This window comes from Arvicanthis niloticus, chromosome 26 (genome assembly GCF_011762505.2).
Source record: "Arvicanthis niloticus isolate mArvNil1 chromosome 26, mArvNil1.pat.X, whole genome shotgun sequence".
In the NCBI taxonomy this organism is placed as follows: Eukaryota; Metazoa; Chordata; class Mammalia; order Rodentia; family Muridae; genus Arvicanthis; species Arvicanthis niloticus.
The window spans coordinates 7,437,997-7,464,132 of record NC_133434.1 but is presented as its reverse complement, the minus strand read 5'-3'; the positions used below and the strand labels follow the sequence as shown (position 1 = coordinate 7,464,132).

The following is a 26,136-nucleotide window of genomic DNA, read 5'->3' as shown; positions in this document are numbered from 1 at the left end:
TGACAGGGGATGGTCAAGTATCAATGTGGGCTGTTTCCCATGTCAACCAGTGATAACAAAAGGTACTTAGCAGACTTTTCTCTGAGTGAACGAAGCTTAATGTACTGGGGATGGCATTCCCTGTGGCCAGGGAAAGAGTCTGAACTCTTCTAACTTCTTGATGTTGTGAGAGACAAAAGGAGAAAGAGTAAATTCAGAGAGAGAGAGAGAGAGAGAGAGAGAGAGAGAGAGAGAGAGAGAGAGAGAGAAAGAAAGAGAGAGAGAGAAACTGAGTAAATGAAGCAAAGGCCAGACTCTAACAACTTCATACATACAAATATATACATACATGCTGATAGACAGACAGACAGTTAGATGGACAGACATATACATATTCACACATTGAATGGATGGAGCACAGCTCCAGCAAGCACTCTCCAAGCAAGTCACACATACAAAAACATACACATATATGCATATGCACATATGTACATATGTACACATACCTGGTGGGTGACTAAAACCAAGTTTGAACAAGCAGACTCCAAAGCATTTTCACATAAACAAACATACATATATACAGAGTTAGTGGATGGAGTAAGGTCCAACACACACCCACACATAAACGTACATACAATTTTGATGGATAGAACAAAGTTCCAATGCACTCTCCCACAAACTTTATACATATACATATGTACACACACATACTTGGAGGTGGAAGAAGCAAAGTTTCAACAATTTTATTTTTTCCCATCTCTTATATATCCCAGCAAAATATTTTAAACAGTATAAAATTACAATTTGATTACATTCTATTTTCCTTCTAGTGAATGACTATGAAAAAAACAAACAAACAAACAAACAAACAGGATGCTACATAATATCCTTACAAGAAATAACATTTTGTAGTACAGGTAAAGAAAATAAAGTAATCCCAAGAACCCATGTACATTCATAACTAAGCAACTTGTTATCAATTTAAAAAGTGTGAGTAAGCAAGGTAGTTTTCTCAGCCAACTCTTGTTACTTGCAGGCAGCAATTTGCACTTTAAAAGGAAGAAATAATTATCTTGTTTATCTCTAAAATTAATCTTATAAAAATCTTTAGTGAATCACAAATCTGAACTTTTATATAAAAGTCAGTCTTATCTAGTGTAAGTCCTAAGAATGGATATCTACTCATCAGCAATTCTTATTAGATCATCCCAGAAAGCTGAAGGCAAAAACAGACATAATAAATCAATGATCAGTGAGATCCATGTTAGCCAGTGCCGCCCAGTCTTCGTGTTCTCTGACCATGACATATCCCTAGCTTAACTAATGTGTATGTACCTTTTCGAACTTCAAATTTTTCACTAAGTTTTTTTTTAAACAGTGTCAATAGCAAGAAACATCTTAATATAGGTTCACTAAAAACTTTATTTTTCCAAATAAAGATTCTAAGGGTAGTGATCATTGCTGACCAAGTCAGCTCAGTCAGTCAACAGCTTCTCCAGTGCAAGAGTGAGGATTAAAAAGAAAAGAAGACAGTTGGACAGCATTGTAGCATGACCCCGGCCAGTTCTGAGGCTGAAGGCTGAGGCGGGTTTATTTTTTCCCAATTTTCTTTTAAACCATTTTAATTACACTCAAGTATTTAGGTCAGTTGTAGGTTAAGGAACCAGCAATACAATAGCTGCCAATAGTCAAAGAACAAACAGGGCAATAAACAAAGTCCCGTGATCACTCTCATGATCACTGTTTCTAAGGGCTCATCTGGATGACAAAAATATCTGAGCCTACTCTCCTGTCCTAGCCCCACAGTCATATTCATGCCTGAAGCCTACTTGTTTGTTCTAGACTAAGACTTAGATTCCTGACTGAAATTACTTCTATGTTTTAGCCTAAAATTAGATTCCTGCCTGAATTTACTTTCCTGTCATGGCCCAATGTCAGATTCCTGCTTAAAGCTCCTTTCCTTATCCTTGGCCAATGTCAGATTCCTGCCAAGTGGCCCCAAAAGCTCTCCACACATTGCTGACAATCCACATCTCTAAGTTCCTTCCCAGCGTAGTAACTGAATCATTAACCTGTTCCAGCAACAATGCCTGAAAGATATCAGACATTATTATTGCTTAGTGCCAATGACACGGCTCAGTGAGGGTCTAGAAACCTGCTTCGAGTTTTTATACAATCTTTAGATTAAGAGACATGTGAAAGCATCAGGCAGAGCAAAAATCCATAACAGCATGAGGTCCTCAAGACATGTAGTGTCCTCAACTGAGAAGCACCCGTCATGCCTGTGCTACCTGGTAGGCTGATTCCATGAGTTTAAAGCCATTGTTGACCATACTACATGGCTCTGCAAAGAGAGCACATAACAATAATACAGGTTATTAATTTAAGCATGGCCCATAGTCAATGCTGCATGCTTCCTCTAGATCCTATGCCAACCATTATATTGTAATTGTATAATAATTGTTCTGGAAAACTTCATGTGTCGTTCTGCATATGAATAAAATAATAGTCTCCATGAAGAAAATATGTCGAGAGGCTATGCTAATTTCTCACAAAAGAAATGATAGGGATAGAAAATCAGGTGCCAAGGTACCAGGAATGATAAGCAAGGCTGTGGGTATGTTCTTGTTATGACAAGAAAGAAAAGGTATATGGATCGAACCCAAAAGCTATCTTAGCCAAGAAGTGACAGACATGGTTGTAGCCAGGAAAGGCTCTGTCTTCATGGGTGACATCTTTAGATGCCAAAGACAGCAGGATTCACTGATAATTTCAGGACACTATTGGCAGCTTGCACAAGCATTGGGATGGAAGAACCTGTGAGGAGAGGAAACAAGAGTTAGAACTATAGGAGAGGAGAGGGAGGCTCTTTCCTCAGCCTTCCTCAGTTATTCCTATATCTCCCTTCAGTCTTGATTTAGCTTCCTGCAGTACCCCTGGCTCTTCCCCCTTTTCTTCTTTTGATTCTGCTTTAGTCATTTCTGTCCACAGGGCAGAGAAATGATGATACAATAAACATCCAGAAGTACATGCCTAGGGATAGTCTTATTCAGCTAAGCATCCATACCTGTGTTCTTTCCCTTTGTTCAGCTTGTCCCAATTACCAAGTACATACTTGGCTCTAATCCTGAAAAGGAGGAATTAGCTGGAGGAACAGACAATGTTCTGAGATGGCATGGTTGGGGCAACCATGGAGACTCTTGAGTATGCAGCAGCACACAGATACATGACTCCTTGAGAAGCAGATGGAAAGAAGTAGAGGGAGGGATGGTCTTTCCTCCTACCTGCATGATCCTGAAGCCAGGCCACAGCCTTCCTTTCCAGAAGCTCCCACTCACACTCTAACTCCTTGCCATTGGCATGTAACCAGGCCACAGCCAGCACTGTAGCCCAGGCAGAGGGGTCCCCATGCTGCAAAATAGAAGGAAATTTCTGTGATTCTGCAGGAAGGACATGAAGTCCCTCAACAGGAAACAAATAGATTTACTATCACCTTCGGCATCATTCCCTAATCTGCTGCTACATGGAATTTCTTTTACCATTCTCATTGGAAAGATTAGTCACAGCCTAAAGATAGCTTTCCATTACCACTTAGGAGAGGACTTATGTTATAAATCCAGTGTCACCATCATCACATTCCTCAAAACACTTCCAGACACTTAGCACGTGAATAATTGGATGGTAGAAACAGAAGAAAATGTAAATTTGACTTCTTTTAAGGTATTGTGTTCATAAAATTTTATCCTTAATTGCCAAAGAAAAACCCTAAGAATAATCAGTAGCAAATTTCTAAACCAAAAAATAAGTAATGCAACAGTGAAAATATTTGTCTAAAGCTTGTCTATGGGTTACTATAATCTAGTAATGATGGATATTAGATTTTTGCCTGATATTGATGTGGTCACAGCATAGGGTGAATGGCATATGGAAATCTGTAGTCATAGCCCAAGAATGAAGCTCATCCTGAGGATCCTGGTTCAGATTTATTGCTCACATTGCCTGTCACTTCCTGACACCTCTGGATTCCATGTGCATCTGTTCTCTGTAAGTTTTCTGCCTCTACTCACACACCCGCCGATAAAGGACCAGATGTAATTCCTGACATTTATTCCTGCTGCATAGTTTTTGTTAGTCCTGTGAGCACTGATTACTAATCATGATCAGAAATGCTCAAGGGATCTTGAGTTTCCTGTGTATAAGTTTTCCTTTCAGTTTCCTTATCTACCTATAGAAATCTTTAATCTATATCTCCATTAAGGTCATTATTAAAAATACAGACCTGTAAAATTACAGAGCTTACTGGATGCATTAGGTAAATGCCTCCATATTTGACATCGATTCATTACTCATTAGTATTGTTTTCAGCTAACATACAATCAGTATGAAGATTCATCACTTAAAATGTTCTGGTTTCCAACTAAAATTTATAAATCAAAGTACACACACACACACACACATATCATCTGAAGTTTATATAATTGTGTTTCATATTTTAATCAGTCAAAATTGTATTTCTTCTTCAGTATTTGACATATATCTGTTATTGAAAAGACATTTTTCAAATAGATTTAGACCATTCAGACGGTTATCTCAAAATCTAAATAAAGTTTACTGTAGTCATCCTATTCAGGATCAAAAAAAAAGTAATAATAAGGGTATCACTGGAGGATCTAAAGAGAACATTTTAGAATTGAATGTAGCTCTGCACTGACTGGCTCACAGTGTTTGTTTTCTTTATTTTAAAGATTAGTTATTTTTATTTATATGAGTACACTGTAGCTGTCTTCAGAGACACACCAGAATAATCCGTCAGATCCCATTACAGATGTTTGTGAGCCACCATGGGGTTGTTGGGACTTGAACTCAGAGCCTCTGGAAGACCAGTCAGTGCTCTTAACTTCTGAGCCATTGCTCCAGCCACAGTGTTTGTTTTCTTAACGGTCAATTCCTTCATCTATATGTAGCTGCATAAACAGAACATGCCTTAATTAACTGAAATGAGAATCAAATAAATCTAAGAGTATTAAATAATTCAAAAATGCCTGGCACTGTGTGAAGACCAAAATATTATGTTTTGTAGTATAATCTCAGTGAATAAGACTAACACAGAAGGGTACTTATTTTTCCTTTTAACCTCCATCATCTGACCATGCCTTCTAGCAGCTAGGCTCTTAATTCTGTGTTCTGTATGCTCCAGCTAAAGTAAAAGTGATTTAACCACCTACATATTACAAGTTAATGTCCCCTTTGCATTACCTATGTTCTTATTTCTCTCTTGGGCCCTGGTTCACTTCAACTCTCATTGTGTCTCTGATTCATGAAGCATACGCCCTTCCCCTTGTTTCTTTTTGCATCTTACCTTGTCAGGGTTTGCAGCTTTGATGTCTTTCAACTTAGTGCTCAGGATCTTGGTCAGATCTTCATTCAGCTCCCACGAGCCATTTGCCTTTTGGAGAGAAATTATCTGCAGCACAACATTCTCTCCAAATGCTTTATGAAAGAAATAATAATAATAAAAAAAAAAGAGGGATGCCATGAGAAATTACAGAGTCACTGGGATCACAACCCCCCTGAGGAACTAGGAGACTATACAAAAGACTCTGCAGAAAATCCAAACTATTCCTGATATATGATGGGTGTCCAGATAGTCTTGGTCCAAACACAGCAGCAGTAGAGTCTGCTGGGGCCAAGCATTGAAGACACATATAATGTTTAGGAAGAATAGCCAATGACCTCAAAGAATTAGAGGACACTCAACTACAGTAAGTTAGAAGGTCTCAAGTGCTATACTGTAGATTAATAAAGCTAGATTCATTCTGACAAATACATGGGGATGTCAAATATCACCTACTGCCTGATGCATCAGGTCATCCCTAGGTAGTAAAAGCTCAAAGTAAGGAGACAGAAGGGTAGTTTGTGCTTATCACAAACCAGAAACTAAAACAAATCTGAGCACCATTTCACCTCTGTGTTCATTTTGCAAGTTGCTTTTCTCAGTAGAAGAATCTGCCTTTTTCTTCTCTTTGATGGGCTCTACATTTGTCATGTCAGGATCTGCAGATTGGAGTTGGAGAAAATTAGTACCTGTGACAAACAAACATTGCTGAGAATCTTTTCCAAAAAAGAAACGCCCTCAGGTTGTAGAAGTTTGTCTCCATAGACCCTTTGGGATACTAACTTTGCCTTGTATATGGAACAATACCTGGTGCACACGATGCTCTCAGAATTGAGCTTCCCAGGGAAGGTAATGTACATGATTCTATTACTGGCATTGAGCATTCCATGGATAATGGTACACATGGTGTTCTTAGCATTGGGCATCCCAAGGCACCTGAAAACAGGAAAGCACAGTGAAGGTTGCACATCCTTAGTGCTCTACAGCAGGCAAAGATTAAGAAGTGTGGGAAAGTAAGACATCAGCCCTACCACCCATATCAGCCTCAGCCACTTACAATGATGGTCCATCCTCCTGTGTCACTGTCTCCATACAGACCCCTCCTCTCCTGAGCCTTCATTCTATTTCCTATTGTGCCTTTAAAACCTCTCCCATGTGTTAAACAATCATACATGCATATTAACCTTCAACAAAAGGGGATTCTTCCAGCTACATTTTAATTTAAGATACTTTAATTTTCTGGCCTACAAAGCTATTTCGTCTCTGTCCCCTTCAAAAGTAGCATGTACCCTGAGCATCCAGATTCAGAAGGTAAGGTTGGCAATTTTCTCAGCTCAAGAAAATATTCTTGAGCTTTCTCTCTCAACTGAGTTATCTTCCATGTGTCCTCACATCTATCAACTCTCAATTACTTAATTTACTTCTGACCAGTACCCACAAATAGAAAAAAGCCACACCACCTGTTTCCAGTGTCACTTTTGCAACACTACACCTATCTCATGCCCTCAAGTCATTGCTATTAAGCAGAACTGTTTGATTTGTCAGAAATATTTTAATCTTAGTTTTAAAACATAACACCCATATCTCTAGTGTTTTAACGTAGTGTTTCCTATTTTTAAAAAATGGTCTTTGACCTGACCTGTGCTTAGCACCCAATGTCTCTAATTTTCCAAATATGTCACCTTTCTTCAAACTTTATTTTTCATTCAAGCTAAACAGCACTCACACATATTCTCAGCCTTATCAGTATATTCAATCCATAGCCTTAATTTAAAATTCAGAACTATATGGCAAAACCATACATTAAAAATTAATTCAGTCCTGGGTCTAATTCATTCTTCACTTAAAGCTCCTGACCCCTGCTACAAATTATTCACACAACGCAGGACTCTTAATAGTGTTTATGACTACTTAAAAAAAAAAAGTCATCAAATTCAACTTGACCTTCTGCTATCCCAGAAACTGATTTGATGTTTTTTCCTAGTAAGCTGCTTTCTGATCTCTACTAGTTTTATAAATTCCTTATTCTACCAATAACATTAACTGATTCTAGTTAATCTAGTGGCCACTGAGTGGCCACTGATTAATTATCAAAAAAAAAAGTCAGATTCAAATTGTGTATTTTTGTTACCCAATGTTTACAGATATTTCCGCATCATAATATGTCTTGTGCTCTTCTGTCCTTCTACACAAAATCTCCCTCCCAGTTGGATATAATATAGTTTTGTAGAAAATTTACGACAAGCTGTATATCTTGGGTATAGAAGGATGAGGGAAACCCAGGAAATCTAAGAAATATATTTCAATTTAAATTTATGAGATTCTGAAACTTACCATTGTTTATATGTTGTACTTAGATATCTGAGATACAGTAAATACAAGTTTAAATTGGGATAAAACACACCAGAGTGAAATTTGAGTTTCTGGTTAAACCTACTTAAATAGAACTCTGCCCTAGGAATCATTCTGTGGGCCAGAGGCCCCTGCACTGGCTTGTTAAGCTCCTTGTTGATGGCAATGAAGGCTGTGAAAGAGCTGAGGACTCCAGACTGAAGGCTGATGTTCATCACTTCCTCTTCTTCTTCTTCCGAGGCCTCATGGGATCCCAAATCCTTGGTTTGAATCAAGGACTTTGCAGCCAGCCGGTGAATGGTGAAACTGAAAGAAGATACTGCAGAAAATTAAAGAGAAGTAACTGCAAATCAAAGACTCTTAAAAGCTAGTGATTGCAGTCAGAGTGGAATGAAGAGACAAAGAGGTTAAATGAATGAACCCGAAAGTGACGAGCTAGAGGATACAGCAGAGGTCAGGGACAGGAAGGGTGGAACTTTCAAGGATTGCACAATAAGAGAAGAAGGAAGAGAATGGAGGTAAGGGAAAGAGAGCAGAGAAAAGGGGAGGGCAGGGGAAAGGAGGGGAGGGCAGGGAGAGCAGAGAAAATGTGGAGAAGAAGCAGCATGGCTGAAGTCTTACTTGGCATCTGCCTTGGGTTGTAGGGAAAATGTCACCTTGTTTTCCAGACTCTTGCCCTGGAGGGTGTGCTTGATGCACACTGCGCCAGTGCTCTCCCCCTGCTACAAATAAGAGAAAGACAGGTGTTAGCATTTATATCGAAGCTCAGCCCCACTGTTACCTGGCAACAGCCAGGAGTGGCTGACTTACTATAAAAGGGGCTGGCCACTCCCCTTCTTCTCTGTTTTGCTCTTGTCCTCTTGCTCCCACTCTGTCCTCTAGCCCCTTCCCCTTTTCTCTCCATTCCTCTACCCTGTCTCTCTCTCTATGGTCTATGGGCTCATGGCCAGCTTTACTACTAATACTTCTCCTCCTCCTCCTCCTCCTCCTCCTCCTCCTCCTCCTCCTCCTCCTCCTCCTCCTCCTCCTCCTCTTCCTTCTTCTTTTCTTCTTCTTTCATCGTGTCTTCATCTCCTCCTCCTCTTCCTCTCTCTCTCTCTTTCTGCCTTTCTCTATCTCTACTATGCTCTCAACTCCCTTCCACATGCCCTAAATAAACTCTATTATGTACTATACAGTCCTGTGTCCTGTGGCTGATCCCTCAGCATGGGCCCGTGGAGGGTCCCCTTTCCTCCATACCTGACTACACAACCACTAAACATATTCCTTCTCCCCTTTATATTTTTATAAACATAACATCATGGGTGACAAAACAGACACATGACCTGTAAGTTTCTCAGGTCAACAGAATGTCAGGCTATGAGTTGGGCATCGCAGGACCATTTAGCCATGACATACAATAGAGGATGGATGGATGGCTCCCGGGCAAGTACCATATCTTGCAGAAATCCCACGCCACCACCAGTGTTAATAAAAGCACTGACACAGCCTGCACTGAGTGAAAAAAATGAGTAAGTATAGGGACTCACAGGCAGAATCCCAGTCAGTTGTGCATAGACGATTAACCTCTGACCCCTAAAGATGGCAGGCTGCTCTGGAGAAAGCATTTTAACAGACACACCAGTAGGCAAATCCCAATTCAGAGAGATGTTATCCACTGCATATTGTAGCGCAAACTTGAGAGACCCAAGAGCCTGTTGGAGGGAGAGGAGAGGCAGAATTATACGTAAGAAAGATAAGAATTACTGTCATCCGTGGAGTATTTATCAGGACCTAGGGTATAACTCATATCAGGTATAATCCCCAGTACAAAGTGAGAAATTCTAATTTTCCTCTACTTATGTCTATCGTGAAGTTACACTCAAGGGATATAAAAGTGTAGATGTGTATGAAGGTAATATATAAGAAAAGAGAACCTTGTAAAAGAGATAGAGAAGGGACACTAACAACATGGAAGAAATGTACTTAGTGATATCTTCCAATGTGTTTGTATTCTAATAAAGGAATGAGACTCATGTTTTTGAGTCTCTGAGACATACACACTTGGCTTGTCTTTCATGTCTTTTGCATGGAGCATGGATTTCTACTGGATTTACTCAGAGTACAGCCTGTGCCTCCAGATAGAGCAGCTAAAGCTTTCACTTTCTTTCTCTCTTGTCTTCAAAACAAAAGACACAACTGCCTTAATTACTTCCTTTCAGGATTTCCAGCAGCCACAGTCAGATGTCAGCCCTCTGATATGAGAACAGAACAGAAACAACAAGCAGACTCTTTAAGTGTATAGTCTGAGACCCATGAAGATGTGTCCTTTAGAAGAATGGATCATCTGCCTTTGTTCCAGTGTGCTTGTCCTATCCCATGACACTCGGGACTATATAGCTCTGGAAACTCAGTCTGTTCTCACCTTGGTCTGCATCCTCTCCTTGCCTGTGATAAATTCTGAAGTGCCTCCTGATACCCGGGCGATGTTTTTGATTAAACTGGTAGAGGCTCCTTGTCCAATACCAAAAGAGAAACATCTGCAATGGTAAAATGATGAACATTAGAGATGGATTCTCCATGGCAGAATTATCAACTTACATAGGCTGGTGAAAAACGCATGAAGAGATAAGGTACTTACCTCAAAGTCAGTACAATGCTCTCACTAAGAAACCATGCTTTATTTCTATGGAATGTAATAAATTCCCTAATTAACTGATACAATTTAATACCATGAGTCTTCTATGAGGAAAGGCCCAGTTTCATTTTGGTGATGAAGATCTAGGATGAATGAATGAATGTGTAGTCTCTGTCATAAGTCTATTCTCACTACAGGCCAGATAGGGTACCAGCTAACTAGCAAGGTTTTAGCTCCAAAATTCCTCTAGTAAATTATGAAAACATCAAGTGACAAGTAAATGCACTGACATCGTGACTGATATATTCAGGATCTGTGGCTCTTGATAATGAAGCAATATCCCTGAATTGGGCCTTAGAATTTGTCTGTTCGGTGATCAAGCTTGAGGACCAAAGTTCGTTTAGACTGTAGTTTTATTCCTTCTCAATAATCTGTAAGTCAGTCACTTTTGGATTTATCATTCTCAGTAAGACAGACAGACTAGTAGAGTTTTCAGACATGTGTTCTACAGAAGACTCAGAGGTGAAATACACGACTAATTAAAGGATTCTGACCTATAGGACTCAAGTACAAGACTCAAGACAAAATGAACCGAGTTCTACTCACAGAAAACCTAAACTATGTTACTTAGGATTGAGAGAACTAGAGCCTGTAAACAGGAGTTTTAACACTTTGTGTAATGCAGCCAAATGCCATGATAATTGGCTCCCCTGACTGCTGAGAGAATATGAACCTCGGAATAGAGACCTGGAAATGCAGAGAAGAAAAATAAAATGAGCCTGCAAATGCTGTCCATTTCTCATTTGAAGCCTCTGTGTCTGCGAGGCTGGAAACATAGCAGTTTCAGAAGTAGTAGGGAAATGGTAGTTTTGAGTTTTTGTCAGTGGCAGTATCCCTGAAAACACCTGAGAATTTTTCCCAGAACAAGGCAGAAATACTAACACCCAATAAGTAGATGTCAGTAAAACCTGACCCAGCTATAAAATTCATTTAACTTTAGTTGGATTAAAGATGTCATCTCTCAGTCTGACAATAGTTGAAAGCAAAGAGTAAGACCTATCAATGGAAAGATACCATGTAAAGCTGAGTATCCCAACCCCCTACCAAGTCAACTAGGTCTGAATGGGACACCAGCTATTTCTAATAAACATTTAAAAAAAGGCCATTTTCATAAAATAGGAAAAGGGCAGTGTCTTGGGCTCATTGTGGGATGCAGGTATGTGTGGATGCATAAACCTCACATATAATTTAAATTTTATGGGATTATTTCACATTAATGAACATTCCAAAATCCAAAGCCATATGGACTAACCGAATCCAAAATATGTGACAGAGATTGTTCATCAGGATTGAGATGAGTTTCTTCAAAAGTGCAAGGTGGACTAAAATGTATTACTGATAGTCACCATTCCCACACAAAATAGTAAAGGCTAAAACCACCGCCTTCCTCACAATGGATTAAACTCATTACTGAAATGAACATACTACCGGAGCAGGAATTGACAGAGATGATCAATTTACGTAGAATAGCCAGAGAACACATTTGTATCAAGGGGCCAGTAGAAAAGACCAGAGGGCTCGGAAACAATCTGCACGTGTGCATGTGATCATTGTGACAATCAAACACTGATTTTCAATGAGGAAATGAAAGATACAAGATGTACGAAATATCTGTGGGTAAACTGAACTTGAAGTATACTTCAGAAACTCTAAAAGAAATTGCTCGTGTTGAGAGATAACCCCGGATTCTTAGGATCCTAATTCGGAAAATTTGAAAGTTCACACCCTGTTTGGGGTACAGATTGTGCTAGGTGAGACAAGATGACTCAGTTAGATGCTATCTCAGAATGAAACCTGAATAGAGGTCTGGGCTAGAACTCAGTTCTGGGGGTGGGAGGAAGTGAAATAAAATTTGTTGTGCTTCACTTCCTAACTTAAAATTGGAAAGGAGATAGTCTAGTGTCTGGAAAAGGCTTCTACTTGAAACCATGTGTTACTAAACAAAAATGCAGTGTCAGAAATGGGGTGACTGCTTAAGAGGCATTGTTCAGAAAGTTCGACCTGAAAAAAATAAAGCCATTGGTCTTGCCATTGCTATGGCTTCCTACAAAAGAGAGATAGCATGAGTCTATGGCTCACGCTACCACTCAGCTTGTGTGTATGATACAGAGAAATCAAGAGATGCTATAAAGGCTGCTTATGGACAAAAGGCTTCAACGATCTTATCCAGCTGTGAGCCCTACAAATGATAATACCATCTTTTGGGTAGGATATCTTCCCTGAAGCAATCGTTGCATGACTATTGTGGTAGTAACATCCTAAGACTCATAGAACTAGAACGTGGAGATCTATAGACTTCAGTTGTATACCCACAACATGATTCCAAGGATAGACCCAATTCAATGTTCATGCAGATGTCACTGATTTAACAAATTGTGTAGTATTATAAAGTAAAAGAACATACAATGTGGAAAATAACTGGTATGGAAGAGAAAAGACTGATGAAGACAGCAGGGTGATAAGAAAGGGTGAAAGCAGAATGTATTATGAATTTATGAATTTATTATGAAATTATGAATTTGTAGGACTTTGTCAAAGAACCGATATATAGAGAGAACAAAGGTGTTCTGCATATCTTGAATAGAGAAAAACTTCAACAGGCCAAATACAAAGGAAATAATCTCAAAGAGAACTGAGACAATAGAAATTGAAATGTCAGGTACTTGAATCAGGGATGTAGCACATGTCTGCAATCCCAGCTGTCTAGAAGCAGAAGCAGGCAGACTGACACCCATTGACAACAGCCTGGTCTAGTCAGAGTCTTCCAGACCAGTTAGGATTACTTAAGGAAGCTTATCTTAAAACACAGAAAGCAAAGAAGAAAATTTTGATCATGAAATGTAAGCCACCGAGTAAGCTAACATTTATATACTGAGTATATTCTTATCCATATATTCATATACAAAACCTAAAATGAAATGCAGCTCAGGAAAAACAGAAAAATCTACTGGAGAAAATAGTATCACTTGCAAAGAAATTTGAAGGCACACCAAAAGAGGCCACTCTAATGGCTAGTAAACATTAAAAACTATATGAGGTAGAGATACAAAGAACATGAAACTTTAAAGCATGAACTAGTATTGTGCCATGCACAAAACCGGGTAAGACTAAATAACTTAACTGATAATTTTATGAGAAAATGAAGCTTTGGGAAATCCTTTGTATAAGTTAATATGAGTTAAATAATAGAGCTTGTAAAACTTCCATTCCACCGAAATTAGATGACTGTCTAATTAAAGAATGGTACGTGTGAGTAATTATGTTTCTGCAACTGTGCTTAGCTTCCTGTCATGTTGGGCTCCAGCAGATCCTTGAAAATACATAGTAACATTTGCCTTTAGCTTACTCATACCTTCTCATATAAAATAATTATCCAGTGGATTGCTTGTGACATGGAATACTATTACTAATGCTCAAAGGCCATCATCATTATAAACATCAATATAAAACAGACTGAGCTACTTCATGGAAAACCCAACATGCAACACTCGACTGTGTCTACATGCAACAACCTAGTGAAATTAAAAAGATAAAAATCATGTAGTATGCAGGAATAGAGACATCCTGAGAAACTCAGTATGACAGAAAAACATGGAGAAATATGCAGAAGAATTATACATCAGGTAGGTTTAAAATAGTGAGTGGTGGAATGAGAGAATGAAGACTGCCAGCTGTCTAGGCCTAGACCTGTGGTAGACACTCAGGGTGTCCACCCTGACAGCTCATCTGGCCATACACCAAATATTTGATTAACTTTTGATTTTAACTTGCCAATTTCATCACGATGAAAAGATGATTCAATGTATCATTCAGAGAATTAGAAAAATAAGGAACAATAACATCGTGGTATAAACATTATGTAGAATAGTATTTTTAAATTTTATATAGAATTTCAGGTAGTTAACTGAAAAATCGTTTAGTCACTATGCTCCCCTGATAGCATGTGGAACAAGTCTCATGTGACATTGCTTAGGCTCCAGTCAGCACAGAAGAAACCATTCTCTCATACCTGTGTTTCTTGCTGTTTAACTTAACTTCTCTAATGACACTGAATGTGTCACTCACTTCTCCATCTGTGAAGACAAAGAGCTGAAAGAGAAAGAAGACACCTGTTGAGCATCTGTTGAGCTCATTAGAAGCCAACACATGAATCCTCAAGGACACAGCTGTTTCCTGTCTTTGCAGCTTCTTCACACAGGGGCAGGGACATTAGTGCTTCACTGCCACTGGCTCCATGCTGTCACAGAGACTTTTCAGATCCCTGAGAAGTTTCCCATCCTCCCCCTGCTGCTTCCTCTGAAGCCCTGTGGTATCAACTGCCTAACCACGTGGAATAAAGAAAAAAATGCTGCCTTTCGTGTGGTTCTCTCTTTACACAGCATTACTCAGTTCTATACAGAAGACTACTCAGAATTGGGTTACTGAAGAATTTCCCTCTTTATCATTCTTGGCTTAGCCTGTTTTGTTTTTGTTTTTGTTTTTGTTTTCTGTTTTTTGTTTTTTGTTTTTTGTTTTTTTTTTCCTTTTTAAAGCTTTTTTTTCCCTCTTTAAAACTATGCAGAGCTATTTTTGCTCTGCCTGTGGTTCCAGGGCTCACCTGCAGGGGGTGTCCAGGAATGGAGGCTGCCTTGTAAATGTTGCAGAGGGGCATCAAGATTTCAGTGCCCCCTAAATCGGCTTTTAAACCCTTCACTCTTTTCACTGCATCTTCCATCGTTTCCTGAGTGTACTTCACACTCTCCCTTAGAGAAACAAGCATGTCGAGTCACATGGCAGTAACATGCATTGCACCTTGTTACTCCTGACAACCCAAGTGTTCAGGTCAGCTCTGCGTTAAGTCTTTTTAAAAGCCCAGATCCCCCTTTAAAGCACATGTCTTGCAAAACACTTACGGAAAGAATTTTTCAAAGGAAGATCCAAATCCATAGATATTAAAATAACAGCCCATAGGCAGACTCTTCAGCAACAGCAACAGCGTTTCCTGAAGGTGAGAAAAGACAGTGAGATAGAGGGAAAGAGGGCTCTACCTGTTAGCATGTCTTCTAAGCTCTGCCCAGTGGTTACCTAGCAACAGCCAGGTAGGGGCCTGGCTTGCTTTAAAAGAATTGTTTCTTCCCTGGAGTTCTCTGATCTCTCTCTCTCTCTCTCTCTCTCTCTCTCTCTCTCTCTCTCCCTCTCCCTCTCCCTCTCCCTCTCCCTCTCCCTCTCCCTCTCCCTCTCCCTCTCCCTCTCCCTCTCCCTCTCCCTCTCCCTCTCCCTCTCCCTCTCCCTCTCCCTCTCCCTCTCCCTCTCCCCCCCCCCCCCGCCATGTCTTCTACACTGGCCTCCTCTCTTTCTCTTTCCTTTCTTTCTGTCCCAACTCTGTTCTTTTCTGTCCCCTCTATTTCTCTGCCTCTACTCCCTTCTTAGTTCCCTTCTCGTGCCCCAGAATAAACTTCATTTTCTACTAGCCCCAACATATGGCTGGTTCTTGATGCCTTAGTATGAGCCCACTAAGTCACCCCCTCCTGCCACTTCAGTCTTCATTTTACAAAGCATATCACTACCAAACATACAGACCCCAGACTAGTTCCTAAAGGTAAGAAATGTTACCATCTTATGTCCTTGTACTTCGAGGCTGAGAACATAGTGTCTATACTTGCTGTGGCTCAGATACAGAACCGACCTACAGCTACAAATGGGCCTACTTCTACCCTTCCTAATCCTTCTCACATGGCACTGCTAAATAGTGAAGGATCTGGCCTACCTTGGCAGCCTCTATGCGTAGCTGAGAATTCTTCTCTGTGCTCATGGGGCATTCCATACTTCCTGAGCGGTCCATGAGAAACACAAATTCTCCACAGGCCTTTGAGGCCTCCACTTCTGGGATATCTGGGTAGAAACTCACCATTGCAGAAGGAGCTCCCATCAAGCTATCTGTAGAGAAAGGAGAAGAACCCTGTAGGGTACAAGGAAGCTGGGGTGTTCTAAAGTTCCCCAAGGATTAGTTCCCAATTCAATAGTGAACACAGGAAACACCAACAGAAGCCTGTGTTTGCTCTCTGTGTGTTTTCACATAGGACTAAATGTGAGCTGTCAGTATAAAAATAATCAGAGCAGAACAGAGGGGAGAGGAAGGAAAACAGGGTAGGAATTAGATGGCAAATAGCACAGCAGTATCAGTGTGTGCGAAATCTGGACATCGAAACACTCGAGTAGGGCACTTTAGCTTCCTGCATGAGTTCAAGGATACAGTCAAGATTCTGAATAGAGATAAATCTTATCAAATCTTATTCATGAGAAAGAGATCACATGAGCCACTGGGATTAAGTTCTCCTTTACACTATTGGCAAAAATGATGCTCATATTTAAAAAAATGTTTAAAAAAATAAATTCCAAAGGCAGGCTACTCAGAAATATTGCTCTAGAAAACTAGGGGAAAATATTATAAACATGAATAGGATCTATATCTTTAGATACATACATATGTAAATGAACCATTAATTTTAATATGTAAAGTAGATGTCTTCTTATCCTGGGAGACAAGTGGTTACCATGACACTATTAGTCTTTTGAGAAGCCAGAAGGGTATCCACAAGCATGTTGCTATATTGGTGAGAAGCTGGTCAGCCTTCCATGTATGGCGTCTATGAGTTCTTTCAAAATAATTCGAACAATTTCAGTTTCACAAGTAAGAGTTTCCTTCTTTTTAAATGAGCAGCTCTGCTTTTAGCCTCAGTTTCCTCTTCTACAGTAACCTACTACAGGGTTATTGTAAGGTCAAGTCGTACAATATGCTTAAGGAATGGAAGGTAGGCCTTAACTCATACTGAGCAGTTAATTATAATTTTATACATTATGCTTATTAACTTTGTGCAATTACCGTTTAAGTCTAACTTTCTCTTAGTTTATTAGGGCTATGCTTCATGCTGATGTAACATTAGAAAGTTCTAGAGAGCTAAACTACCTGTCAAGCTTCCCTTTGCTTCCGAAGTGTATGAGAACGGGCAGATATCTGGAAAAATATGTGCACTAGGAAGCAAGAATTAGGAATCCTAGATGGAAGAAATTATCTAGGCTGAGATATGAACAACCACATCCTCCAGTAGCCTATACAAGCTGGTCACAGAAAGGAGATGAGAAAATCTTCATAGCACTAAGGAGGTGTCCCAGAAGGAAGGTGAGACCTCAGTTATTACATAGTCAGATCCAGGACTGTGAGGTTCTATCGGGAGAATTGAGATGATCTGGATGAAGACCAAATATAAGCTTGAATATGTCATGAGATTCCAAAAAGGGATCAAGAAATCATCAAGACCCACAAAGACAGATCACAGAGCTGCAGAGGAAATGAGGCAGTGACAAGAAATACAGAGAAGCTGGGGTTCCACTGAGGGACCTCAGAGACAAGAGACCAAATGGTGAGGGAAGATCAGAATGCCCCCACATGTGGTACAGTGTGAAAGCACCTTTGCCAAATATTGATAATGTGAGGTTGATGGGGGGTTGGGTATGAAAACTCAGCTTCATGGAAAAGTCCTCAGTGCTTAATGTCACAACAAAAAAAGGCAAGCCCAGATGTCACACTGTGAAAATCATTGACACCCAAGAAACTCCTATGCATCCATCTTGAAGATACATAAGTTTCAGTACCCTTCTTGTGGTGTGTATGATCCCTGAAACCCAGGGTAGAATGGGCCAAAAAACCAAAGCGAGCAAACCAACAATGTATGTGGTGCCACCCTTTCTACAAGTTAAGTGCACCAATAGGGAAATGTTTAAAATGACTACAACTAAATGTAGATAAAAATCAAAACTCACTGGGAAGCTCAGCATAGTGTAAGAAAAAACAATCAGGTATGTTACAAAGAAGGAGTTTGAAAGATGGTTTCATAGTTTAATTTCCTTAGGAAAAAAAAAATTAAAAATTCTGTTAAATTTGTCAATTCCTAGTAGTTATAAAACAAAACTAAAGGGAAAGAAGGAAGGAAGGAAGGAAGGAAGGAAGGAAGGAAGGAAGGAAGGAAGGAAGGAAGGAAGATGTGGCAGCAAGATAGCATGCAAGTGTGATGAACTGAAAAAAAACATATTTAGGTAAAGTGACATTATTATTCAGTAAGAAAAATTAGAACTTGCATATTGCTTAGATTATAGTATTATTATTTTCCTACTCCAATGATTATTTTACAGTACTAAGAAGAATTGTAACTATGTTTTCATTCTCATTATTTGGAGATCTATTTAAACCTTCCAATTTGTAAATGTACATTGTTTTAATAATGATATTATAACTAATATCATTATTACAGTCATTAGTAAGTCATATAACTAATATATAAATTTTAATTTTTACATTGTAGTTATTTAATAATACTGGATAATATTGTAAGTCAATATCATCTTCATATTGAATAAATATTTAAATTTATTTCAAAGTAAATAAATTGCTAAACTGAGTATTTACTTTACTATTTGTAGCCTAAATACTTTCAAAACAGTCGAAACAAATTAATTTGCTTCTATGCTATCTGAGAATGTAACTCACCATACCATGTAAAGCATGAGGCTTTATCAGACTTGGACATCACTGATGCTATGAAAAGAGAAGTAGTCACGGGATTATTGTTTTAATTGTCCTTTTTATAAAGAACAGCCATTGTTACATGTTGGTAATGGGCTGAATGATTTCTTGTGAAGTATTTGGTCATATTTTTTCCTCTAGGTATGCAATAATCTACTTGACTTAGCCTAAAGGACATAATTACCTGATTACCTATTACATGGTTTTCATTTTTCTATGTGGAAATAAAAAGTCAACATTTCAATGGCCACATACTGATCGAAGATAGAGAATAGAAAATCAAGGATAATTGAAAGTCACATCTTAGAAAGGGACCTTAGTGGGAGACAGAAAATACCTGGCTTCATGTCCTGCATCCCTATCTCCACAGCTACACTGGGGCTGTGCACTTCACTGTAGTAAATCAGGAGTTCCACATCCCGGTCAAACTTGTGCCCTTCAGTCAAGGAAACCTGAGTAGGGGACCAGCAGAGAAGCCATGTTAGAATTCCCACTGATTGCTCCCTGAGATAAGGTCAGAGTTCAGGGTTGCAGGCTTCTTCCATCAGGAGCATAATCAGAAGCAAAAAAACCAAGCAAGATGTGGGGAGGGTGAGTGAAGACCAGGTCAACAATGAAGTTTGAGGAGACTGACACTGACAATAGTATTCTTTTATTATTCACCTGAGCCGAAGTCTTGTCATCTGTGAGGTACTGAATAGGGCTCAAGGAGCAATTGGACTGGACCCTCTCAATACCATGCTGGGAAGTGATGGTGGCAACCATGCTGAGTGTGTAAGGCAGGTCCTCCAAAGGAGCTGTGGGTTTCTGTGTGTTCAAGCAACTGTTCGCTGACTGTTCTACAAAAAAGAACATTCATTTTCTCTTTCATAGCAACAATTTCCAGCACAATCAAATTTTGTGTATATTTTCAGTCATTCTATAACTGCTTTGTCAAAGGCAGTAATGACTTACCAGTGAGCTGATATCTTGGATTCAAGATTGCTGGGAGCAGGTAGCGCAAGGCCCCATCTGTTTCCAAGGGCAGTTCCTGCACATACCTCAGGGTAACAGCGACCTTAGCTCCAGGCTGCAGGTTCCCCACATAGCAAGAAAAGACATCCCTGGAATAGTCATCCTCTTCCAATAAGTATGCTTGGTGGCCCTGGGAGAGGGCTTCCTCATACTCGCTATGAGCCTAGAGAAGGATGCACTCAAATGAAATCAAAAGTGATCAGGAAAATACAAAGTGTTCAAAGGGAGTGTCTTGGATCCTGTGAACTTTATGATTCATCTGATGTCTTCTACTTCATTTCCTTTGCATCACTGATTTGGGACACATGGTACTTAAAACGAATGAATAAAGGAACAGGCAACATCAGCACTTATGAATTGTTTATAAAGATAAAGAAGAATGCGATTTCAAAGAAAGAAAAGACAATGTACTCATCCCTCAGACCTTCGTCTTATCCTGCAACTCTGCCACAATTTTCTTCCCATCCACTAAGGCTTCGAAGCTGTAGACAGCAGAGTCTTCATCCATAGGAAACACAAAGATTGCCTCTAATGGGACTTTCTCCTCATTCTCATAATTTAAGGTGGCAGCCACAGCAGCCACAAAGTCACTGATGGACAAGGTCACTGAGATGCTCTTCAGTGGTACTGTGGAAGAGATCAGGGGTTAGGAAATCAACAAGCTTTTCGACAGTGATACCCAAAGATGAGAAGTTGTTCTGGGTACACAGCTCTCTTCACTAAGAGTTGTAAGCCAGGCTTACCTTTCTCATTGTCACCAGTGATCAGGCCACAGTGATGCTCCATGGTGACTTCTGTGGAAATGACACACCATTAAGAGGTTCAGGTTAGGAGTCACATCATCAATACCAGTAATTTATATGGTTTTCTCTTGTAGAAACAGCTTCAAATTTTTAGTGTAGCAATAAACAATTAGATGTTGAAAACGAGGAGAGATGCCAGTGGTGAGGTTGCTGGTTTATGGTGCTCGGGTGGAGAGGGTGCAAGTGTCCACTAAGTAGGACATCTCTAAAATATCTTGAGGATGCATCAAACGCCAATCTTTTTTTTTTTTTTTTTTTTCAAACAGTGTTGAATGAACTATCCAAAGCGACCTGGATAGGAGCCATACTTTAACCTCATTGCACATCAGCATTCTCCATACAGAATCAAAGCGAGGGATGTTATTTCTAATACTAAGGTCTGGCTCATAGGAGGTATTTATCAGTGAGGACGGACATCTGTGTTGCTCCTGTTGACACTGTTATTATCATTTACTTTGAGTCATTCCATTTCAAGATCTGTTTTTCAATTTTTAAAATATTTGCTTTATTTTTATGTTCTGTGTAGGAGTGTTTGCCTGAAGGTATGTCTGTGTATCACGTTCAGGCAGACACTCTTAGACATAACATTATACATAATAGAGGCCAGATGAGGATGCTGAATCTCCTGGGACTAGAGTTAATGATGGCTATGACCTCCCATGTCGGACCTGGGACTTGCACTCTGGTCCTTCAGAAGAAAAGGCAGAGCTTGTAATGACCTAGACATGTGATTCAAATGACATCATGCATTACACTCCTCTTACTTAATCACTTTTCCTTAGGACTTAGTATTGAAATTACCCACTGTTTTGTTCTTAATATTTATTTTCAAGATATTGTCATGTATTCACTACTGGTCGAATGCAGAAAGGAAATAAGAGACTGCGGAATGCCTAGGGCTAAATGAGCAGCTATATCATCTTGTCTGCATTCCCACACAAGAATACCTATTACCCTGTAACCTATACTCAGAGAACACAAGGAAGCTTCAGAAAGTTTCTGAGAGGCAGGGGCCAGGGAAGACTATTGAAAGTCAGCATTTTCTATCCATTGTATTCATGATCTCAGAGCAGGGGTTCTTACCAACATAAGACATGTCTGAAGACATGCCCAGTCAAACCAATCAATATTTAGCAAAGATCAAGGAAGGAGACATACAGTCCAAACCCTACTTGAGTAATTTTGCATTTGATAGCTACTTGGAATGGAAGAAAAATTTTTCTTCAGTGGCTTTCGTCCTTGGTATGTTGCACCTACTATAATCATGACCCCACACCTATTCACATCTAGACACTATTGGAATCAACAAGTTAAGAAAACATATAGAAGTTGAGAGAGAGACCTGTTATGGGTCAAGAGGAGCTAGAAGGTGAGGATGGGACAGATATGGGGATATAATCAAAATACATTTCATGCATCTATACAATTTTCAAAGGATAAATAAAAAGTATATATTTGGAAAGACATTCTCAGGTATAAAGAGATTATATGTACCATATTTTTCTTTCTTTTCAAACACACTTTCTTAATTATATTTCCTGAATTAATTATGGTATTATATAAATCTTTAAGTTTAATGGTATTATATAAATATATAATACCATTTTTATATGTTAATATAAATAATTAAATGTTAAGATGACAAAGAGATAGAGTGATTATTTTCCAGGTTATGGTTTACCTGATTATTTTATCCACAGAGTGTAGAGATTGCTCCAATCCAAATGATGGCCTGTGATAACGCTGGGAGCTGTTGTGGGCTTTCTAAGCCTGACCATGTGCTAGCTTGCCTCTCCCCATTGTAACTCTATGTGACCACAGTGCTGAACACCAGTAAGGGTAGTTTCCATTGGAAATACATCATGAGGAGCTGAACGGGCACACCTGGGAACACATACCATGCTTGTCAAGAAGCACAGTGAAGGGTCTAAGTATCTTAGAAATCTAGCCCTTTCTTTCAGATACAGGCTGGAAAACTCTCTTGAAAGATCAGACTTCCATCCCTGAGCAATTCCAACCTAAGATTCTGAAGGTTTTATAGGGGACCTCGAAGTTGCTCAAGATACCCCAGCAAAAAGTTTATATTTACCACCCACAATTCCAGCAAAGATTTTGCTGGCTTTTTACTGGGCTGAGTTCAATGAATCTCCATTTTCATTCACACATGGTCTCCTTGCAGGTGGCTGCATGTAGTCACCCAACATAGGGCCTGTCCGATTACCTAGCCATCTTTCAAGTAGCCAGAGCTGCCTGGGTAATGAGACTGGAGCTGGTGCCATCTTCAAGTCTAATGTAGGGTCATGCCACACTGAGCTTGGATGCTGCCTGGTGACAGGAACTGGGCACATCCCTGCTTCAGGCCATACTCACTTAAACCAGCCGTGTTCTACATCTGTTATTTGAGCAGTTAGAAAAGTCTGACAGAATTAGAATGGCTCAAATCAGGCCAGCAACAGAGAGTAGCAGGTAAACAAGGAGGAAGAGGAGGAGCAGGAGGAGAAGGAGGAGGAAGAAGAAGAAGAAGAGGATTACAAGCATCGGAGCACAGGCTCACAGGCTCACTGGAGCACAGGAGCACAAGAAAGGACTTTTCCTGGGGGCCAGTGAAGGAGCTTGGAGTATGGGGGAAGAATTTCTACTGAACATTAGTTACAAGCTTATAGCAGGAGACTCACCTAGGAACAGCACAGCTGAAGGATAGACTTTGTCTGACAGCAGAGATCTCAGGCTGGCTGTGGCCACTGCAGGAGGCTGAGAGAAGAGAGAGGGATCAATTACAATGAAATATTTATTTCCTGATTCCAACCTCAGAACAAATTTCCCTCAAGGAGTCTTCTACCCTTTCCCCCTCCTTCCCCCTTCCACAGTCAGTCAGATGCAGCTGGTGTTAACAAGCCTTGAGTTAAAGACTGGCTATAGACATGATCAAAGTTACAGCCTTAAACTGGATGTATCTATAAAGCTAACAATCTAACAGTCACTCGGGACAGGAGCAGCTTAAATTGCAGGCAGAGTCTCTAGTGAGTCATCTGGCCACACCCCTGCTGTTTACAGCTGCCGGAAGAACAAGAATCTGTGCTTCAAGCCAAGGAAAGTGCTATGTGGAGTGGAGAGCCTTGAATAAAAATGGTTATTTAATCCTTAGCCTCTCCAAAAATGGTTATTTAATCCTTAGCCTCTCCATCTAAGACCTACAGTGCCACATATTTACAGAAGGCACTGTAGAGTGAAAAATTATAAAGACCATTTTATGAAATATATACAGGCTTTTTCTTTACCCTAGACCTAAGTAAAAGAATGCAAGTTCCAGAAAGCAGAACTGGATGTAAGATTTCAGGCCTTCCCTGCCCCGGGATACATTCCAGGTGGAGGACATTATCGCTGAATCAGAGGATACTTGCTGGATTAACATTCCTCAAGCCTCAGGGAAGAAAACCCACCTGGTGGGTGTGGAAGGCCCAAAGGAGGAAGACTAATTCCTGACCACAAAAAAAAAAAAAAGATGCAAATTACCTAGGTGGGGTTGAGGCCGGAGCAAGTGAGAAATAGTTAATCTGAAATAGTTGGTAAATGACAGGGTAGGGCACAGTGACATGGCAAAACTACATTTCTTGAGAAGAATGAGTGTGCATAGTGATTATCACATGACTCTAAATCATTTGGGGTGGGTTCCTCTGAAATGTTCCACTATTTTTATGTTATGTATCCTTGACAACCCCTCGCCCCCTTCCCACTCCCCTGGTTTGTGGTTTTCCCCTTTAAAAACCCTCCTCAGACTGACTAGGTTTGTCAATTCAACTCCAGCGAGAGTGAATCGAATTGACCTTGGCTAGCCAACTCTCCCTGATAAACCTCTGCTGACTGCATCTAGGTAAGGTGTCTTGCCAGTTTGTGGGTGGCCATGAGTCCCGAGACTTGAATAAAGGTCTCCCGAGTTTGGGGGTCTTCAGCACCACTTCAATTTCTCCAGTGTCTATAAACAAGGGTTTATGGGATGCAAGGGATCAAGGTGGGTGGATAATTAAAGCTGCATTTCCATAGGAAAAACTAAACTGAAACTGAGAAGAAAAAACAAAAAACTCTTCTTGTAAACTGAAGGAAGAGTAACAAGAGGGAAGTCAAAGAAAAACCAGGGCTGGGGAGTTAGAGACAGTAAGAAGAAGGGGGAGAAGGGAGGCAGAAATAGTTTTTAAATTTTCCAGCAGGAATCAATTGCAGAAGGGAGGCAAGGAGAATACGAAACTGAAATTGAGATCGTTTCTGTACTATCAACCTTGAAAAATCTTATAGAAACACACACCAGGATGATTCTGCCCCCCCCCACACACACACCCTCCCCCCACAGACCCCATGGTTTCCCACTAAATGGCACTTACAATAAATACTTTGTGCTGTTAACCACAATAAAAGGCTCTTACCCTTTAGAGGGATCAGGTAGGATTCTTCCCAGAGAGAGCAGAGCAATCACCAACCTCCAGAAGTCTCCACAGCTAGAAAACAAAGTGAAAGCAGAACTTCCAGGAAGTCCCCGCCCCCTTCTAGGGACCAGCTATAAAGTTACACTTGTATGAGGGAAGGGATAGACTGAAAATTCTGAATGAAATAATGAATTTCTGCTTTTGTTTTGATGGAAAGATGAAAATGTTTTATTTAAAATTTAGAGCAATGAGCTGGGCAGTAGTGGCACAGGCCTTTAATCCCAGCACTTGGGAGGCAGAGACAGGTGGATTTCTGAGTTCGAGGCCAGCCTGGTCTACAGAGTGAGTTCCAGGACAGCCAGGGCTACACAGAGAAACCCTGTATCGAAAAAAAAAAAAAAAAAATTAGAGCAATGGCTCTATTTTTCCCACTCTGAACGGTCTACTCAGAGACTCAGAAAAACGATTAAAGAGAGTCAAAAGTAGAAGATTTGTTTTTCAAGGTTGAATGCTGAAAATGTATTATATAAAAAATGATATAAAACGCTGTAACTATTGGGTTTCAGAACCTGGAACAAACACTTAAAGTGCATATTTAACATACCAAAGCAGACCTGGCCTCCAGGTTGTCCTAGTATCCCTCTGTTCCTACTTGGCATACCCCACCTTTACCCCTGAACTTTCTAGCCCAGGGGCTGGGATTCCCCTCCCACAGAGGCTCTTTGCTATATTATTCAGGTATTTTGGTCTCTCCCTCTCTTTTATCTGCTTCTCCTTCTCTTTCTTCTTCCTCTCCCTCTTTTCCTTTTCTCTGCATAATTTCAAGATTTCTCTCCCTCTCTCTTCATCCTTCTCTCTTTTTCTCCCTCCCCAAGGTGACTTTCCTGGCCTCCTTTAGAACCAGGGAGTTTGCCTGCCCCAAAACAGTTTCCCAATAA

General features: G+C 40.0%; 1 protein-coding gene across 1 annotated transcript; it reads right to left on the bottom strand.

Annotated features, from left to right (window-relative positions):
• Positions 1–707: 707 nt before the first annotated feature.
• LOC143439010 (von Willebrand factor A domain-containing protein 5A-like) lies at positions 708–25,312 on the bottom strand. The gene is made up of 20 exons (XM_076924720.1): positions 25,199–25,312; positions 23,456–23,531; positions 20,721–20,771; positions 20,402–20,604; positions 19,918–20,140; positions 19,627–19,802; positions 19,301–19,415; positions 16,150–16,319; positions 15,296–15,384; positions 15,001–15,145; positions 14,413–14,492; positions 10,131–10,245; positions 9,256–9,420; positions 8,348–8,448; positions 7,812–8,032; positions 6,182–6,310; positions 5,944–6,033; positions 5,339–5,469; positions 3,264–3,390; positions 708–2,796 (listed from the first exon to the last, which is right to left on the bottom strand). Exons 3-20 carry the CDS (start codon positions 20,761–20,763, stop codon positions 2,717–2,719), a joined length of 2,403 nt encoding a protein of 800 aa, XP_076780835.1. The 5' UTR covers positions 20,764–20,771; positions 23,456–23,531; positions 25,199–25,312; the 3' UTR covers positions 708–2,716.
• Positions 25,313–26,136: the final 824 nt, after the last annotated feature.

Bases quoted from the DNA above. Each gene is read 5' to 3' on its own strand.
- LOC143439010 (XM_076924720.1), bottom strand. From the start codon at position 20,763: ATGGAGCATCACTGTGGCCTGATCACTGGTGACAATGAGAAAG. The intron at 14,493-15,000 runs GTGAGCCCTGGA...TTTCTCTTTCAG, and splicing joins TTCCTGGACACCCCCTGCAG to CTCTTTGTCTTCACAGATGG. The intron at 5,470-5,943 runs GTGAAATGGTGC...TCTTTCATAAAG, and splicing joins CTTGCAAAATGAACACAGAG to CATTTGGAGAGAATGTTGTG.